Source organism: Talpa europaea (genome assembly GCF_964194135.1).
Source record: "Talpa europaea genome assembly, chromosome: 6".
Lineage (NCBI taxonomy): Eukaryota > Metazoa > Chordata > Mammalia > Eulipotyphla > Talpidae > Talpa > Talpa europaea.
The window spans coordinates 45,226,112-45,246,636 of record NC_140072.1 but is presented as its reverse complement, the minus strand read 5'-3'; the positions used below and the strand labels follow the sequence as shown (position 1 = coordinate 45,246,636).

At 38.9% G+C, this 20,525-nt stretch overlaps 1 protein-coding gene across 19 annotated transcripts in view; it reads right to left on the bottom strand.

The window, feature by feature from the left end:
* Positions 1-5,819: 5,819 nt before the first annotated feature.
* The window catches only part of IMMT (inner membrane mitochondrial protein), a gene marked incomplete at both ends in the record, with an annotated part of 39,039 nt that continues 24,333 nt past the window's right edge, over positions 5,820-20,525 (bottom strand). For 14 of the 19 annotated variants that reach the window (XM_084235531.1, XM_084235542.1, XM_084235543.1 and 11 more), the window contains 7 exons: positions 5,820-6,433; positions 7,375-7,504; positions 8,552-8,683; positions 10,165-10,388; positions 14,812-14,956; positions 15,498-15,633; positions 17,154-17,257. In XM_084235531.1, the coding sequence (XP_084091657.1) occupies positions 5,820-6,433; positions 7,375-7,504; positions 8,552-8,683; positions 10,165-10,388; positions 14,812-14,956; positions 15,498-15,633; positions 17,154-17,257 (1,485 nt within the window). The remainder of the gene's footprint in view (positions 6,434-7,374; positions 7,505-8,551; positions 8,684-10,164; positions 10,389-14,811; positions 14,957-15,497; positions 15,634-17,153; positions 17,258-20,525) is intronic. The other 5 variants (XM_084235546.1, XM_084235537.1, XM_084235534.1 and 2 more) reach the window with 2 other exon arrangements.

Sequence of the window (20,525 nt, the reverse complement as noted above, 5' to 3'; positions counted from 1 at the left end):
ATGCAGCATACAGATTTGATTAAATCTGAAGTACAGTTGACACAACATTAAGTAAATTGGATCAGATTCCTAATTGGATACTTACCAAGACATCCTTCAAGGGTCACCATTAAACAGAAACAGCACCTACGTTTTCAGTTCTTTAGACACATACTGAATGTATAGGTCTGACTTCAGCATGAGCTCCGCATACCTACATTGGCTTCACACACTTTTGGGTATGGTTTCCCCTCGCCTGTTGTGGACTTAGCCTTTGTGGCCTATACTGTGATGTTGGTACTGCTCAGTCTTATAAGATGACGATTAAAGGAAGTTTATACAATTGCATCTCAATTTGTATTGGGTTAATAGTATGCCAATTTCAGGGAAATTTAGATGTGAAAAATTGTGCATCTTAAAATTAAACAATGGCAGGATAAAGATTGAATACTGTAATTAATATACATGTAAATATTGTAATTAATGTATCATTATTTTTATATAGATTGCCTTTGCCACACTTCCCACTAGACTTGGGGCTTGCAAGAATGTTCCATTTCTCCCTTTCTGTGTATGTGCCGGCACCTTTTTTAGTTGGGTTATACTTAAAAAAGCTCTTGTGATTACAAAAGGATTGAAATGTGTTCTCGCAATGATTGTGTTATTACTAAAAATCAACTTGATCAAGAATGTCTTTGGCATTTCTAGCTTACAATGACGAATTTTAGGCGGTATTAGAAGCAAACAGGAATTTGTGAGGTTTGCAGGAGCAGTCTCACAAAGGCCATCACAGGCTTCTTTGCTCCTATTTATCAGATTTCCTAAGGCTACCCCATGAGCTGTTCTCCACAGATGATCAGATTCATCCTTACTCTGTATGGGTTGACATAAGGATACTACACTAATGCATGTTATGTACATTTATGACCCTTTCTAGCCAGGACCCATCCATTCATCTTCAGAATCCTAAGTATTGGTTCATATTTTCTCCTAGAATGTTAGAAATTAAGACATCTAATGGAGGGACACAGGATGAAAACAGTCATTAGCTACTTAAGTATTTATGTACATTGTTCCATTAGCCCCTTGGCATACCAAAGCAAATGAACGAAAGCACAGGGCTGATTAGCCTTTAATCTTGGTTCACAGTTTCCAATTAGACACCGGAAACCTATGTTTTGCCCTTCAAACACCTGCTTCCTGGACCATGTGCAATACTCAAAAATGTAGGTACACCTCTCCCCACATCAAGTCCTAAGTGAATTTTCACATGTTTCGCAGCTATGTAGTTAATGAGGAGATAGTCCCCCAGTAAGGACTTGTTTTATATCCCAACATCTCCATCCTTGAAAATGTTCCATGTGTATTTAAGAATATTTAGGTGGTTTTTTTTTTTTGAGGTAGAATATGACTTAAAAAGTCAATCAGGTCTAACCTGTCATTTAAGACCATTGTTTCGTTTTGTATAATCTATCTGCTGATTAAAGTGGGGTGCTAAAATCCACTGTTTAACTGTGTTGCTGTCAGTTTCTTTTTGGTCTGAACAAGGAATAAGAAAATCTGAGTAGGGCCTCCCTGGTGGGGCAGGGGTTAAAGACAGCGCTATCAAGCTACTGCCAGCCCTGGCCAGGTTGCTGACCCACATGGCGCAGCAGACCTCTCCTGTCTTGCCTGCTGCCCCCATCAGCAGTGTATTTCAGTAGATCCACCTGATCTGCTCCCCACTCTGTCTCTGGTAAATCCTCTCACCAACCCCCCACCTCTGGCTTATATCCCAGTTCTTGTATAAATAAATCTTTAAATAAAAAAAAATCAGTAGACTGATTGCTAGTAGTGAATAGTCCCCAAATCACAGTCCAGATCAGACACTTTCATTGGTAAATTCCACTGAACAGCAAACCTTCAAAGATCTAAATGCCCTTTTTTTTTTAAAGATTTATTTGTTTGTTTATTTATTTATACATGCACTGGGTACAGTCAGAAGCGCGGGAGGGTGAGAGAATTCACCAGAGCCAGAGCAGGGAGCAGAGCAGGCAGAAGGACCGAAGTACACTGCTGAGGGGAGCAGCGAGCGGCAGGAGAGGTCTGCGTGCCATATGGGACCCTCCTCCGGTGGCCGGGGAGCAGCCAGGGATTGAACCAGCACTGCAGAGGCTGCGGGGAGCTTCGCAACCCAGCGCTCAACCGCTGCGCCACCGGGGAGGCCCCTAAATGCCCTCTTAAACTTCCAAATATTGAAGAGGAAGGAACATTTCCCAACTTACCTATTAAGCCCACTACCTTGACACCAAAAATCAGACAAGGACATCACAATGAAAACTACAGGTCAATATCTCTGATGAACATACATGCAAAAATCCATCAAGTACTAAGTGCTAACTAAATTCAACAATGCGTTAAAATGATCAAACACTATGATTTAGGTGGCATTTATCCCAGGGATGAGTGAGTGGTCTTCATAGCCAATCAATTTTGTATACCACATTAACAATATGACAGAAATTATGGTCATTTCAATAGATGCCAGAAGCATTAGACAAGTCTCAAAATCCAGTTATGACAAAAACAATAAAATGGATATAGGAGTAGTATATGGTTCATATTTGACAAACCTACAGCTAACATCATACCCTAAAAATCTAAGCGTTTCCTCTAACTCCTAGTTGCCTTTCAAAATGAACCAATAGCCAGGCCAAAAGAGTCAATGGAAGTGAAAGCTCATGAAATGGTAAGAGTATAGTAAGGCAGTCTTCATACACAGTTGACTCAGTTAACTACCAATACGTAGAAATTAAAAATTGACAGATATTTGGCTCAACAGACCTCTAACAAAAGGTGAATATGGAGTGTCAGGTCTTTAAAATTAGTCTGAAATCAATTTTTGTGAATGACTAGAATATTTCAATAAAATGAATCAAAATCTGTACTAAAGCTTTATACCGTGCTAGATGTATGGATACACATATAGGATTAGCAGATTATGGTGTAAATGATGTTACTCCTGATCATGGTCAAAAATTTGGAAAACATCAAAACGGGATATGCTGTGGCAATGGGTATGAGCGAAATGGGTATTTTATTTTACTGATATAAAGCAGCAGCCTAGGACAATGAGTTAACAAAAGTGTAAAGCCTGGGGCATGGAAGGAGTCTCCAGCTTTGCTCAGAAGCCTTAACCTATAGCTGTTTATCAACCTTCATAGTTGTGGACTTTTGTTGAGGATTCAGAAAGACCACTAGCAATTAAGTCCCAGGATAGGCTACAGAGTGTAGCAAGATTTTACTCTTAAAGAATATTCAAGAGGAATAAAGGTCATAATAGAAGTTATTCCCAGGAAAAGCTATTCTACCTTCACTGCCTCTTGCCTCCATTCCTTGAGAAACCTTTCCTTTTCCTGAAGACCCCCATGGCAGTGTCCCTACTGCTTGCTAAAACAAGCCAGTGAAACCATGTCCCTCCCCAAACAGAAAATGACAGTGACTAAGTAACCCTCCTCAATCCCAGTCTCCTCTGCCTTCTCACATTCCCCAGCCTACCTCAGGGTCCCTTAATGCATCAAAGAAAGGAACCACAGCAGCTTAGCTTTGGTCAGAATGGGACCACTGGTCTGAGGATTGGTATTGTGTTCTTTTTATTTTCCTTCTATGTTAAATTGTGTGTTCTGCACTGAGTTCAAACAAGTTGGTTGAACAACTCATTTGGGACTTGGAGACTGTATTTATCCAGAACCTGTTAAAGAGAGCACAGGGTTTAAGTTAATGCTAAAGAATATATAGCATGACTTAGAACTGTCTAAAGTTACCATTTAGCTTGTTACATTTTTAAAACTTTAAACATTGAAACAAAGATTGGAGATGGAACATTAGATGGGAGGCATGTGTTTAAGACTGTTGTAGAACCCTATCTTAACCACACTCAGGAAGGAAACAGTAAGTTCACCTAATGTAAGGTTTAAATTAAAATATACAGAAGTGAAGCTGCCCTGTCTGAACCAACCAAGCCTGTATCTGCCTTCTCCAACCTCTCCTCTTTGGATTCCACCTTCTTAAAATAGAACTGTGCACTACAACTGTAAAGCCTCAGCTTTCACTTGAATGGTTGCTGAGTGACATCTCAGGAAGACTGTGTTAATGGGCACGCGGAAAGAGAAACACCTGGCCAAGCAGAGTCCCCTTTCCAACACCATCCTGTTTCACAATATGCAGTGGATGTTCGGAGGTTTGCTAAAGGAAATACTAAGATATGAAAGCCATTGGTCTTCATTTTTAGATTTACAAAGTTAAAATAAGCCACTCAGTGTTCTCTCTTGTCAGCTCTTATAATTTTGTGTGAAGGTACTCGGGTTCCAAGGGAAATTTAATTTCCTTATAAACTAATACTCTACACACTACATGAATTAAAATAGAAACTGTAAGCACATATGACAGGTAGTTTTGCAAGTTAATGTATTCTGCAATTTCACTTCATTTCAAAGGATGAATTTAAGACTGCCTTATCTTCTAGTAAAAACTTAACAGCCCACAGGTGCCCCGAAGCATATGAGCCAATCAGAGAAAGTGGACATGTTGAATTGAAAATCCACTAAAGAACGTAAGAAATGTTAACCCAGATACCAAAATGAACCAGTGGAACCCCAAATCAAACAGACTTGAATGTAACAATCCAAATTCATATACCTGCAGAAATAGAAACTAAGCCCCTCCTCCCCTTTTTCATGATTTGCGGTATGTTGCTCTGCAAGAATCTCCTTGTGAAGACATAAATCCTAACAAAAAAATTGTAATTAGAGTTGGAACATTAGATGGGAGGCAACTGTGGTACCTTGGAGTCAATTATAAATCAAGAAACAGGAGTTTGTTAATGTTTACCCAATATGGCAATTATCCTTATTTTCAGAGAAGTGAACTAAAGTTCTCTGGATTTTATGGCAAAGCAGTTCAAAGATGTAACAAAATTATTCAATCCCTTTAAGGCTACAGGTTCACTAACCCCACTCAAGGAAGAGGACCATAGTCCAGGTATCATAAAGAAGCAAATGTGAGCTGCAACACATCTTGAGAGCTGATGAATTGTGGGTAGAGAAAGCAGTATTTTTTTTTTTCAATGCCACAGAACAGAAAACAAATGTGTATCACGAGTAGAAAGAAGCAGTGGTTGTATTAATTTTCATGTATATATACAAATGGGCGTGTGTCTGTGTGTGTACTGGGTCCCAACATGAAATGTAATTCCTTTCAGCGAAAACCTTGGGATTTACAACTCTTCTAGTGCTTTTCAACCACTTAGACATATGCCCAATTACAAATATATCACTTTTTTGAGTTTGATCAGAAGGAAGTAGGTCCCTAGAATCTTCAAAGCCAAAGTACAGGCCTTGGTCTTCTGGGACCCAATTCATAGAAATTCTGAGTGCCCATAACTTCCACTTCAGCTGTTGCTACTTCTCAAGGAAATTTCCTGCACACACAACAAATTTAAAATGGTAGTTTTTGAAAAGAGATAAACTCTGACAGTTCCATCTTTTTGTTTTATTCAGTTTGCTCCAAGGGCAAAATCAATAGTAATAGGGATCACAAACATTATTTTGATTGGCTCACAAGCCTGATCAGTAAAACCTGAAAAACAGAAAATGTTACACAAGTTGCAAAGAATGTACTCCTGGTGTTCACTGACATGATAGCAAGTGGAAATAATATAAATGCAACAGGTGTTAACATTTAAAACAGTGCTTGTAACCTGCTCATTTTTAGATCACCATGGGACCCTGTTGCAAACTCTCCATACATCACTTCAGATTTCCTTTGACATGAAATATGACTTACAAAACTCTTCCTAGACCTTACTCTTGCTGCACTTGAGTGGTTCCTATTCCTACGGCGCTGGCATATGCGGTCAGGATTTCCACTATCTGTTTAGTTTCTAGGGTCATTCGGGCTTCCTTCAGCCAGTCCTGTGCAACTCGTCTGGACTCCCCCTTCAGCTGATTGACAAACTTTGCTGCCAGCTCCAGATCACCATGCTCAATGCAATAGGAAGCATATGACAGTAATTTAAATGTGTTTATATCCTCAGGCCTGAGCTCCGGTGGTGGCTTGAGTTGCTTAGGTGGGAACAGGAGTAGGGACTGCAAATAGGAAAGGAAGTATTGGTATAAGCTATTTCTGGTTTCATCAATCATTGCTACCCTTCGGGCCAGTTTTTGAACAGCATAGAAACGAACTCTAAGGGTCTCTTCACTGTATACCCCACGGGTCAGGGATTCTGGAGGGAGAGCTGCAGTTAAAGCTTGGGCAAATTCACTATCAGAGCAGCTGACTCGGATGGCCTCAACTGCACTACCCAGCGGAACAGTGGGCAGATCTGCAGATGCCGTTTTCATGCTGTACTTTAATGCTTCCACTGAAAGCCACAGTTGATGGGCCTTTCTGGCCTCCTCTTCAGCAACTGCATGACCTATAAATAAAAAATAAACATTTTTTTTTCTCTAACTACATGTCCTCATGTATCCATCAAACTACTGCATCATCAACAAGTCAGTCCACACCACATGGAAGAAAGGGTCAGAGAGTGCCTCTTCCAAACCCACTTACTTCTGGGCTATTCTTTCCTATCTGGCCGCTATGCCCTGCCTTCACAGGTACAACATAATCAATGAGGGCTCAAAGCCATGGGAAAAACCAAGAATGTATGTGCACAAACACAACTGAGTGTCCTCCCCTCTTCCTGTGACATCTAGGACAGTGCACCTCATTCAGATACATATATCTTCAGAAATGTTTAAGAAACAAACATGATGTTTAAATTAGTCTAAGACCTTAAAGCCATCAGAAACTTCCTGTAAATGCATGGAAGACTTCAAATAACTTCAGTGTCTAACTTATTTTAAAATATTTTCTGAGAAAAAGTTTCTATAACATCCCAAAGAAATCCATGTTATCAACATCCTCACTGTCGGGACATTTTCTTTTCATTGTGGCACATGGAGTTCTCAGGATATCTTCTGTCCACTTGGTGGGTAGAATCAGCAAACCACCAGCTCCAAAATAACCCTCCAACAAGATTTAGACACAGGTCAGCAGGGCCTGGAGGGTGGGCACTGGGCCCTACTGATCTTTTTCTCCATTCAAGTCACATTAAGATGTAACTAAAGAGTGTTGGGAATCTCATGTAGGTCATTTAGTGAGTAAAACTTGTTATTTAGATTTAATTTTTTACATTCTTTTTAATTTACTTTCACAACTCTCTATATTCCATACTTATCAAATCAGGGGCTAATTTTCTAGGAACTAAATAAAATTTAAGTAGAGGGACTTCAGTATCTTCAATGCTCCTCATAACAAGAAATTATACTAAGAAGTTGGACTAAATAAAATTGTAAGAAGTTATTTTCTCACTCTGAACAGCCTGTTCAATTCCTCTCAGTCTGGCATAGGCAGTGTTTATATCCAGAGTAAAGTTGTCAACTTGCTCTTGGCTGAGTCGACGAAACTGCAATTCTTGATCAGCAAGTTTCTCAGCTAAGTCCTGAAATAAAATATAAATAGTGTACAGGAAAAAAAGTGATGTTATCTCAAGGCCCATCACTTGTTGCAACACTTAAGTCTCCTAGCTACTGCTTTCTCCAGAAAGGGCATTTAAAATCTCAAAACAGTTGTGATCAAACTTCTACATTAGCATATAATGTTTCAAAAATTTCCTGACTAACACTTGATGTATAATTTTCTACAGATTTTTTGAAGAAAGCAACTATTAGAGGAAGTAAGCTATAAAAGTGAGATATTTTATGAAAGCAAAGCAATAACTATACTGTCACCTAAACAAAGTAATTATACTCCTCTATTTAAGAGCTTATCCTATCTGGCTTCTATGCCCTCCCTTCACAAGAGACAACATAATCAGTGAGATTTTTTACAAAGCCATGGAGAAAACCGAGAATGTATGTGCACAAACACAAATGAGTGTCATTTTTCTCAGAAAATGACCTATCAAATAGACTTTAAAGTACCTTTTCATATCGGCATAAATTTCAATTTTCTGGAAGATTTTCTCACTTGGAAAATCTCATTTCTCTCTTGTAACACAAAATAGTAAATTATTATAAATGACTCATTGAGCAGAAACTAATTATAACTAATGATATCCTTAATGATCTGCTGTGATTCCCAAACTTAGCCACTCTGGTAGTTTCCACAGATTAAAAAATCTGAGCACTACCACATAATTCACAAGAGTTTGTGGGGGAAAAGCACAGGGCATACATGTCAAGTATTATCTGCATTTCTAAAATGCCCTGTACTAGCTCTCCAAGTTTTAAAGGCTCAGAATGACCAGGAAATATATACAAAACACATCTGTTCAACTCCACATATGTACACCTGCATATAAAGAACAGGCTGCAGATATACAAAAGCCTTACTTCAAATGGCTAAGAACCATTAGAAATCTTTCTCCATTTTTCCATATCTGCACAGAGAATGACAAAGAGTATATTAAAAGAAAGGAGAGACTATTAGTAATGCAAAGGAGAAAAGGAGATTGTAGGGGACTTGATGCTTTATAGCAGGTGCTCACCTGCTCAAATTCATATTTCAGTTCCTGTTCTTGTACCCTAAGGACATCTCGTAAGTGATCAGTGTGAGCAGCAGCCTGTCGGCGAAGCTGAGTCCTCATTTCATTTTCCATGGCATCTCTAACTTCCTCTACCTGCAATCGTAAACATAGTAATGTTTCTCAATTCTCTACATGTTTTTGGAAAAGAGAAAGACTAGCAACAACAATGTAAGTTTCTATAACTGAACCCCTATGATTTGCTGAGTGAATGTACATATACTTTATATGTAATTTTTATTTGAATCAGAAATCCGGACAGGGCCTCCCCTGGTGGCGCAGCAGTTGAGTGCTGGGTTGCAAGGCTGCCCGCAGCCTCTGCAGCGCCGGTTCGATCCCCGGCTGCTCCCCGGCCACCAGAGGAGGGTCCCACATGGCACACAGACTTCTCCTGCTGCCCGCTGCTCCCCTCAGCAGTGTACTTCGGTCCTTCTGCCTGCTCTGCTCCCCGCTCTGGCTCTGGTGAATTCTCTCACCCTCCCGTGCTTCTGACTGTACCCAGTGCTTATATAAATCAATCAATCAATCTTAAAAAAAAAAAAAAAAAAAGAAATCCAGACATTGGAAGGCATCTTAAACAAGGTCACACGCCTGTGGCAAAAAATCAAATTTCAAACAAGGGGTATCTCTGGCCCCAACACCTGCATTTCATACACAACACCAGGGTGCCACTCATACAAAACAAACACTATCACTTCCTATATCACACACTACCTTAAGCAGTAACAAATTCCAGATCATGGGAAAATGTAACTATGAAGAATTGAGATCAAACACATTTTCACCATAATCTTCTGTGTGACCATGAGGGAAATTATATTCTCAAGTGTCCATTTACTCACTTGTCAAGAATAATACCTACTCTGAAGAACTGTTAAGAAAGTTAATAAATGTCTGGTAGGTAATACCATTAACTTCTAAGCAAAACTACAAGGAAACTTTTGAATACGAATTTAGATTCAGCAAAGGCCAAATCAAATAAAAAATATCAAAAATCAATCATGTCTTCCCTAACAATTACCCAGTCATGGGTCATAGTATAAATTATTTTACACCAAGTACCTAGAATTTATAACTTAGTTTTTCTCAGAAACAAAATAATGAACCCATTCAGTCAGTACATAAATATTTATGAGGACCTCCCCGGTGGCACAAAGGGTTAAGACGCAGCAGCACTATGAAGCAATCCACAGCAACTGCAGCATGAATTCGATCCCCAGCCAGGGAGGTGACCCACATGGCATAGCAGACCTCTCCTGTCTCGCCCCACTGCTCCCCTCAGCAGTGTATTTCAGCCAGTCCACCTGTTTTGCTACCCACTCTGTCTCTGGTGAATCCATTCACCTGCTATATCTCTGGCCTGCACCCCAGCTCTTGTATGCATAAATAAATCTTTAACAACAACAAAATAAGGAGTTTTAACTGGAAAAACAAGAGCCACAGTTCCATTCAAGAAGCAGATAAGCATAACTTAAACCTAGTATTCTACAGTCAGTGAATGACAGTATTATATCTAAAAATAGGTACTCAAGTTGAATCTACTTGAAATGTTAGGCAATTATTCTCATTTCTTCTACCTTTCTTTCCTGTTCAGCCTGTATTTCACCTCTGTGATGTTCTAATGCTTTTGCCACTGCACTATCAAATGCCCGCTTTTCTTCCAGCTTTTGTTTTTCCAAGGCTAATGCAATGTGCTGCTTCTCTTTGGCTTTCTGTTCTGCCAGCTCTTTGTTTAGTTGATCAATGCGGCGATGTGCATGAGCAATCAGGGAGTTCAAATCATCTGTAGACAGCTTGCCGGCTAAATAGAAAACCACATTAAATTGTTAATGATTTTACCAAAATTACGTATGAACAAGGTACCTTGCTACAGTTGACTATAATTTAAACAGCTGTAAAGAACAGCAAAAAGTAGCTAACATTTGAAAAGAAATTTAGATTCACCAATGCAATTAAAAATCCACAGCTCGTGTCCAACAGCTAAGGTGTTTTCAATCCCCAGCAAAGCAATTTAGGTAGGCCTTCAAGTTTTTAATCAGTCTTTTCCAGGAACACAAACTATTATTTCCAGTCTGAACTAATTATAACTCAGCTTTATCAACTTACCATAACTTTGCCTCTAAAGATGAAGTTTACATAAACAATCTCATCTATATTTTCTTCCATGCATAACCATGATTGTAATGGGCATCCAATAAGATTCTTTTCTGCTAAAATTCAAATCAAATTCAAAATCTATCAGACTTTTCCCTAATAAGAGATTTTGTTCCTGAATTTTTTTTTTTTTTTTTTTTGGCATTAAAAAAAAATCTAGTGAGGTAACACTGGGTTTGTATTTTGCAAGTACAGGATTTTCCCTGCCACCCTTCTGGTACTGTTACCATAGCGCTCCCATCACTAAAATACCCGCAGTCCACCATCATATTCCACTGTGCTTTCTCCCCACTTTGTTCTCACTCACTCCTATTCTTAACAGGTATCATCTAGGACAGTGATGGGTATTACCAGTGCTGCCAATCAGAATCACCTGTAGAGCTTTATTAAAATACTCATGTTGGGGCCTTTCTGGTGGCGCAAGGGGTTAAGACACAATCTATGAAGCGATTCGCAGCCACCGCAGCACAGTTTCGATCCCCGGCCAGGGAGCAACCCACATGGCGCAGCAGACTTCTCCTGACTCACACACTGCTCCTCTCAGCGGTGTGTTTCAATCTGCCTGTTCTGTTCCCCACTTTGTCTCTGGTGAATCCTCTCACCTCCCGCATTTATTTATGCATACAAGAACCCTAGTTCTTGTATGCATAAATAAATAAATCTTTACAAATAAAAAATAAAATACTCATGCCCAAAGAGTCTGATATAGGCTTAAAACATGTATTTCTCACCTAAAATCTCACACTCCAAAAGTGCTCTACCGGCTTAACACAAGTTAAGAGTTATAGCTCTAATGCCAAAATACAGAATGTGGGGAATACTGTACAGTTTATTCACTTGTACAATAAACTGAAAAATAAAAGCCAAAGTTGGAAGAGATTTACTGACAAAATTCAACATGTATAGCTCCTATGGACACTGAGTTAAACAAAACTGTTATAAAAACTCATTCTAGCAGTTTCCTGCCCACCTGTGACTATGCACGTGCCTCTTTTTTTCTCCTTTTCCTAATAAATGTATCCTGTTAAAGTGTAATCTTAAAAAGAAAAAACTCATTCTAGGAAATGATTGGAGATATCTGAACACTGAATAGACATTTGATGACATAAAGGAAGTATTGTTTTAGATATAAAAATGTTATGGTGATTATGTTTTTATAAAAACATACTAAAACAATTTACAAGTGGAAATACATGATATCTGGGATCTGCTTTAACATAAGCTGGGGGAATAAATGAAACAAATAGGCCAGGTGCTAAATAATGCTGAATTTGGGTGATGGTTCCATTAGGACTCATTTATAGTTATTGTTCTGCTTATTAATGTTTGAAATTTTATAAAAGCTTAAAAATATCACACTAAAGGTTTGCAATCACATAATAAAACATTTTTGTTCCTGAGAGAGCACACAGACACCAGAAATATCTAAATCAGATTGATCACATGCAACATAATTCTACTTTATGTTATTCAGATGGTTTAGTATAGAATCATAGGTTAAAAAAGACACTTCAGTCTTTAAAGATTCAAAATAAAAGCTTTAAACCATAAATACACATATATTTACTCACCTAGGTCAGAAATACCTACAAAGGAAAAGAAGACAAATTTAAAAAAAAAAAAATACATATTTAAATTACTGATCATTAGATAAGAATATCTAAAAGGAAACAAGGACCCAGGAACTATTAACATAAAAAGGATATATTAGTATTAGAAGTCAAAATAGCAGTTTATTTCCTAAAATTTAAAAGGATCATAAAATTATATAAATTCTAACATTTTAAAAAATACAAGCTATCGATATTAAAAGTAGTTTTGGTTTCCAGGACTCATTTCTATTTCTGCTTAAGTCATAATCTTAATTTTTACACAAGAAATAAGAGTCCTCATTTATACCATTTGCATTAGCTCACAGAATAGTTTACTAAATTCTGACTTGTCACTAGAGGCCAATAGCACACTCCCAATGCGGCAAACAAAAACATCTTCAGACATTGCTGAATATCCTCTAAGGGTTAAAAACAAATGCTTTAGTGTTTTTATATTTTACAATGGACTTTTTCAAATTCAGCAAAGGAATTTTAAAATGTTAAAAACTTCAGAAGCTGGCATGGAAAAAATTAGCAGGATATCATGTAGTGGGAAGACAAGAATTTTACATAATAATGCAAATTTCTAGGGTTAAAAAAATTCCTAGGATTGATGTTCATAATTAGCTCTCCACAGGCAAAGCCTCTATTGTCCTTTCAACTTTGATTTTATGTCAGTAAACCTAGACCCCTTACCATCTACTATCTACCAATGTAGCTTTAATTTTCTTTATATAATACTTGCATTTAAAAAAAAAAAAAAAAGATTTATTTATTTATTTATACAAGCACTGGGTACAGTCAGAAGCGCAGGAGGGTGAGAGAATTCACCAGAGCCAGAGCGGGGAGCAGAGCAGGCAGAAGGACCGAAGCACACTGCTGAGGGGAGCAGCGGGTGGCAGGAGAGGTCTGCGCACCATGTGGGACCCTCCTTCGGTGGCCGGGGAGCAGCCAGGGATCGAACCGGTGCTGCAGAGGCCGCGGGCAGCTTCGCAACCCAGCGCTCAACCACTGTGCCACCGGGGAGGCCCTACCAATGTAGCTTTATAACAAACACACAAACCAATGACTAAGACTTTCAAAAGGATAAAACAGTGTTAAGTGACAGAGTGACTTGTGGAGAAAGATGGTCAAAGAAGGTCAGTCTGGGGTGATTACATCTGTTTCAGTTGTAACCTCAACGAAGCACAAGCCTAGAGAAAATCTTATGAGGGGAATGGTGCAGAAGTGGCTCAACTAAGCCTGTACAAGGATAATGTCCATACTGCCTCTTTGCAAGCTGTTACTCAGTTTAAATAAGTACAAGCAATGGGCTTCCCAGGTGGCACAGCGGGTTGAGTGCAGCACTGTGAAGCTGTCTGCAGCCTTTGCAGTGCCAGTTCAATTCTCGGCCAGCCAGGGAGATTTCCACATGGCATGGCAGACCTCTCCTGTTGGGCCCACTGCACCCCTCAGCAGTGTATTTGGTCGTCTGCCCGTTCTGCTCCCCACTCTGTCTCTGGTGAATCCTCTCACCCTCCCACGCCTCTGGCCTGTACCCCAGCTCTTGTATAAAAATAAATCTTTAAAAATAAGTAAGTGCAAACAAGAGTCTCTGTTTTCAGATTGAACTGTGTTCCTCCTGTCTTTTAAGTCCTGCCTTTTTCTTTTCTTGACAAGAATCTGCTATCTCCCTCGAAAATGAATCAACTGCATTCAACAGACTAAATGTCTGAGTAAGTTTTTTTGACAGCCTAGCTCCACTTGACATAAAAATCTCCCTGGTTGGTTATTACGCAGATATATTCCTGTACTAGTCCTTAGCCCAGTTTCTGTAATACAGACTTGATAACCTTCAGAGGCCTGTAACTACTCTAAAAGGTGGTAGCATTTAAATAGTATTTTTAATTTGCTGAGACTGGTAATCTCAGTGACTCTTACTACTCTGGTGGTACTTCACCAAAATTACTTTGTATAATTGCTTAGCCATCAAAAGTTCCCAGAAATGTGAGCTATTTACAAGTTGAAATACACAGATTTCCTTTTCCACTGCAGTGTCCCTGTTGAGTTCTCTATTATAAAGTACCCCTCATTCACTTGGATTCCAAACTTGGGGCTTTTTGTTTTTGGGGTTTTTCCTGAGTAACAGAGACTAGAATGGAATTGCAGATTATGGAACTAAATCATGTCCACTATGACTAAAACCATGGAAGTATTGTCACAGATGTATCACCTGTCATGAATGAATATGACTGAAATAAAATACTGAAAGCACTGTTTCATTGAAATATGCATCTGAGGGGTTTGGATTAGATAAAGGGAACTGAAACAAATTTCATCAGTTGTTTAAAAACAAAGGAAAAAGTCTCTCTGGCACCTAGACGCTGGAGCCCGAGCTAGACGCTGCCAGGAGTACGTCAACAGGGGGCCCACCCCAGTAGACCAATAAAGCTGTGGACAGAGCCAAAAAAAAAAAAAAAAAGGAAATAATATCTACACTTGAATTGTACTTACTCATCCCTTTCCACCCTGGCAGGACTTCTGGAGTGATACTGTCCAGTTCTCGTTTAAAGTCATCCCGGGCTTGGACCACTAGCTCACGGTACTGGGACACAACCTTAGCATCAGACTGAGCTGCTTGGACCTGAACACACACAAGGGATATGCGCTTAAAATGAACAAAAAGTGCCAAAACCATTCTAAAAAAGAGAAATGATAATCATTTATTATTTATGTTCAGTTGGGAATGAATAAACAGTGAGAGAGAGTGTGTGTGTGCGTCAGTTCAGAAAAAGGCACGAAGCCTTGCCTTTGCACCTTCTAATTCTACTCATACTACAGCCAGTCCTTTCTCATCTTATTGTGCCATGGTCCATTTTTCTCTCTGTCACAGGACACAACTCATATAGATCACACCAGTACAGACAGATTTGCAGTAAAACAGAAGTTTTCATAAGCAATAACAATCATCACCTAAAATATTACCTATTATAAAAAGTATCAGTAATACTAAACAATTCATTTGTTTCCAAGGCAAGTTTTTAAAATTAGCAACAAATAATATTCTTTATAGAAGAAAAGGGAGAGAGAAGGTAGAAGAAATCCTATTTTCATGAATTCATAAAATCCTCTAAAGGATTATATTTAAAAATAAAAAATAAATGTACAAGACCTAAGAAACATACCTTTTTGACCACATTATCTAGATCAACTATCATGTTGTGAAGTTTCCCTTCAGCAGCAGTTATATGAGATTTGGCCCCAGCAACTTCCTGCTTCTTCGCCTTTTCAATTACATTTTTCATCTTCTCTAACTCTTCTCTAGAAACCAGTAAGACAATATTTAGTATTAATCCTTGCCAACTTTATTAGAGCTTTAAGTTAACACAATATACAACTCTTAAAGGTCTATGAAAACATCCAATTTTAAAAAAGTACTTAATGTTTTTTCATAGTCAACAGGCAGAGAGGTTCTCATCAATAACCGAAAACACCTTGTTCAGAAGTGGATTTACTAGTATGAAGCAGAAAAGTGCAACATAGTGTATAGAAGACATGGGCTTCAAAAGTAGGACTCAGGGGACCTCCCCGGCAGCGGGTTGAGCGCGCGCAGCCCTGAGAAGCTGTCTGCAGCCTCTGCAGTGCCATTTCGACCCCAGCCAGCCAGGGAGAATCTCACATGGCGCAGCAGACCTCTCCTGACTCGCCCGCTGCTCCTCTCAGCAGTGTATTTCAGTCAGTCTGCCAGTTTTGCTCCCCGCTCTGTCTCTGGTGAATCCTCTCACCCTCCCACACCTCTGACCTGTACCTTAGCTCTTGTATAAAAATAAATAAATCTTAAAAAAATAAAAACAAACTAGGACTCAGGAAGCAGACCTGGATTTGGCTTCAGAGCAGCCTATCCTTTGCTGCACACTCTTCTACAGGGATAAAGGCAATTTATGGGATGTGCCTGGCACAATGCTTGTCACTTTGAGAGTAATCCATGAATGGCAGCTTTTGCAAGGACTAGGCTGACTCCACTGCCAATGAGAGAACTTAAGGAAGGTAAAAAGCCAGGAAGAAAGCCAAATAGCAGCCTTAGCAAATACCAGAGTCTCAGGAAGCCCTTATAACTCAGAATATTTCACAGGTCAGATGCCTATGGTCTACCCACCACAAAGACAGAACTGACAATTCAGACTCATGGTCTAGTAAACATGAACAATGTCTTACATCTCCAAAAAAGTATGCTGGCTTTATTAGAAGAATCCTCTTTTTCTAACAATAATGAATTTTTTTTTTTGAGAAAGACAGCAAAATTTTGAATGAAAAATAATTCCATTAGAGCTTTTATTCAAATGTAGATTTCTATCACCAGAGGCTGATCTTATAATCAGTTAGTTTGTTTGATGCTAATTTTAGCCAACATCCAGGAATCAAGGTTGAGGTGATTATAAACTAAACCTATACTAACTACTTTGGTAGTTAAGGCAATGAGATTCTAATAAAAATTCTAAGTCTGGGATGCTCAAACCATCCCAGAAAAATATTGAAATAACGGCAGAAATCTCAGTAAATCTGTAGAGACACATTGCCTAAGCAATATTCCAAACAAAACGGGTTTTTTAGACAAGATCCTTCATGTAGGTTTCTGCCAAATTTATTTTGATCTAATTGTATTTTATTCTCTCTCCTTTTTAAACCTTTATGCTCCTGATACCAATAGAGATCAACTAGAGATCAGTAACAGAGGGAAAGATTTCTCTTCCTCCTCTTTCTATATAGACAGAACAAAGAAAATCCAGTAAAAACAAAGATACCAGGAGGCCCTAATTACTTGTAAATCCATGAGTAATTACTTGGCTTTGAGAAGGGCATCAGCAGCCTCATCTACTGCCTTTCTGCGTTCCTTCAATGCACCATCCACCGTGCGCCATTGAGCCGATTTCTTCTCTCCTGAAACCTAAACATGAAATTTTAAATTATATAAACATGAGTAACTGCCACTGTCAGGACAGGACATCACAAATGCAGAAACAAGCGACATTAAATTATATATAAACTGATACAAAATATACAAAACTATATACAATAAAACTATGTACAATTATTTTCCCAAAGTAGAATCTTTTAATCTAATGTTGGTGGTAGGCTAAAAGAAGTCCATGAGCCATCTCCCATCAATCATCCCCTCCCACCAAAACTGTGAAAGTTTGTGTTTCAATGTAGATAAGTATTTTCTGAGAAGAGATGGTATTTTTTTATTATTCTCAAAAGGAGTATGAAGCAAAAAGATTAATAAGAACAGCAATTCTTCATAAATGTTTGCTGATTAAATCACTTTTTGTGAGCACCAAAGCTTAAAATTTTATTTTTTATACATATGTACACACATATATATGGATGGATAGATAGATAGATAAATAGATATATCATCCAAAAGGGCAGGTTTATCATATAAAAAAAAAGAAGGGAGAAGACGATGTTTGCACAAACACAAGCAGGCAAGAAAGATGCCCCTGAAAGGGACAGGTCTATTAAGAGAGATGCCTGCATAGACACAGGTGGGCAGGCTTGGGGGAAGAGCTGCCAATGCTTAAAATTTTAATTGTAGGTTTGTGAACTAAAATCATCGCTTAAGTAGAAGAAAATTTATTCATTTGTAGGATTCTTACTCCTCCTATAGAATGATCAACATGTTATTAAGAAAAGTGTTCCTTGAAAATTTCTTAGTACAATTTCTTGCACCAACCTCCTTGGTGGTGCAAGGGGTTAAGACGCAGCCTATAAAGCTGTGTGCAGCCACTGCCGCACAAGTTTGATCCCCGGCCAGAGAGATACCCATATGGCGCAGCAGACCTCTCCTGACTCTCCTGCTGCTCCCTTCAGCAGTGTATTTCAGTCAATCTGTCTGCACTGTTCCCTACTCTGTCTCTGGTGAATCCTCTCACCCTCCACATCTCTGGCCTGTTCCCCAGTTCTGGTATGCATGAATAAATAAATCTTTAAAAAAAAAAAAAAGAAAGAAAAATTCTTAGGCATATCCAACATGTTTTTGTTCTATCACTGGAACTGACTGCCTCTTCTTGAGCAGAGCTGGTTCATTCTTAACAGGGCACATCATACAAACCAAACTACCCAAAAGAAACCCACCTCCTTAAAATCAAACTCAGAGCAGCAAGATGCCCACCCAACAAGAGGTACAAGGACCCAAATCACTGAAGGCATACATATCTAATGTCCTTTTGCCCCAATTCTGCATCATATACACAATGAGTGGAATGCTATTTGAAACTACCTGAACTAATTTAAACAATTTTTAAATTAACCATCAACTATTTTTATTTATTTATTTGTTTGTTTATTTATTTTTAAGGATTGATTTATTTATGCATACAAGAGCTGGAGTACAGGCCAGAGATGTGGGGGATGAGAGTATTCACCAGAGACAGAGTAGGGAACAGAACATGCAGACTGACTGAAACACACTGCCAAGGGGAGCAGCAGGCGAGACAGGAGAGGTCTGCTTCACCATGTGGGTTTCTCCTTGGCAGGCTGGGGATCAAATGCATGCTGCAGAATCTGCGGTTTGCTTCATAGTGCGGTGCTTAACCCCTTGCGCCACTAGGGAGGCCCTAACTATTTTTAAATATTTTTTTTTCCTTTGCTCAGTGCATATATAACATGTGTTTTATGTAGATGTGAAGCAAACTCACTTATGACTTATCTTGAAAACACACTGTGGTAGGAGACCCTGGGGATAAACAGGAATATATTAAACAGCAAAGAATAAAATGTATTTATCTAGGGAAAAAATGACTAAATTGGCTCAATAATTTTATTTCAAATCACCAGAGAGGGCCACTACATGGGTCACTTGCTGCACACCCAAAACATGCCTGCCATCTTAGTGCCCTGGATACCCAACTAGCATCTTCTCTTTATAGACACTCATGTAGTTCTGCCAGCAACCTCAGGCCTACCATTCAGAGAGGAAGGCTTGGCAGAAGCAATACCTCTAACTGTAGTCATTCAGAATTATCCTTCAGAAAATACATGTTACGTTTCCACTGGCATGTAGCATATGGTGTCCATTTTAAAGACATTTATTATAAACAGAGTTTAAAGAACAAGTCTCTTATGGTAAATTAAGCTTGCCACTGGACCACTGTGGCAGGAAGTTTCTCAAAATATTTCATTTTCAATGTTTAAAAATAAAACTAAAGATTATAAAAAGGAACCCAATTACACTGAATTATCGACATAAAATATATTTTGTTTCATGAATAGAAACCAAGAGCCAGGGGCCTCCCTGGTGGTGCAAGGAGTTAAGCACCGCACTATGAAGCAATCCGCAGCCTCTGCAGCACAAGTTCCATGCCCGGCCGGCCAGGGAGCAACCCATATGGCACAGCAGACCTCTCCTGACTCACCCACTGCTCCCCTCAGCAATGTACTTCGGTCGATCTGCCTGTTCTGTTCCCCACTCTGTCTCTGGTGAATCCTCTCACCCCCGCCATCTCTGGCCTGTACCCCAGCTCTTGTATGCATGAATAAATCAATCTTTTAAAAAAAAAGAAACCAAGAGCCAACCTGGTTTGGGAGTACTATTAAATTCCCTAATTCAGGTGTAGTAATAAGTCATATGTGATATTTCAAGAGTTTGGCCAATACCGTAATATGGTATGAAAATACCTTGCTTTCTATTAGTTACAAAGCTTTGGGAACTGCCAATGCTACTGGGTTTTGTTGCCAACATTCATAACTGAAGGAAGTGGGCTATGGAAAATAAAGACATTTTCCATCCAAGTTCAACCCATCCCTGAATTCTTTACACAGACACAACTCCAAGTTAAGGGCCCCTGCTTTAGAGGAAGTAATTGGCACTTTTCCTCTTTCATTGTAGCTCACATTTTTGTTGTTTTCATGTTCTACACATATAGTGCTGCAAAGTGACAAAGCAAATTAATTTTATGATATAAATAAGTAAATGTTTCAGTGAACTTTAGCTATCTTGGAAAATAAAATGCATCAAGAAAGGATGCTAATTTGGGCCAAACGAATATTTTCCAAGATTATAACATGCTCTTAGATGGGCCTGCTATTGTATTAAGAGAACTCTTTATAACTGACCCAACAGCCTCATATATCATCAGTTGGTGACATGTCTGGAAGTCAAAACATGTTTCTATTTTTGAAGGCATTCATGCTTATCGAGATCCAAGAATAAG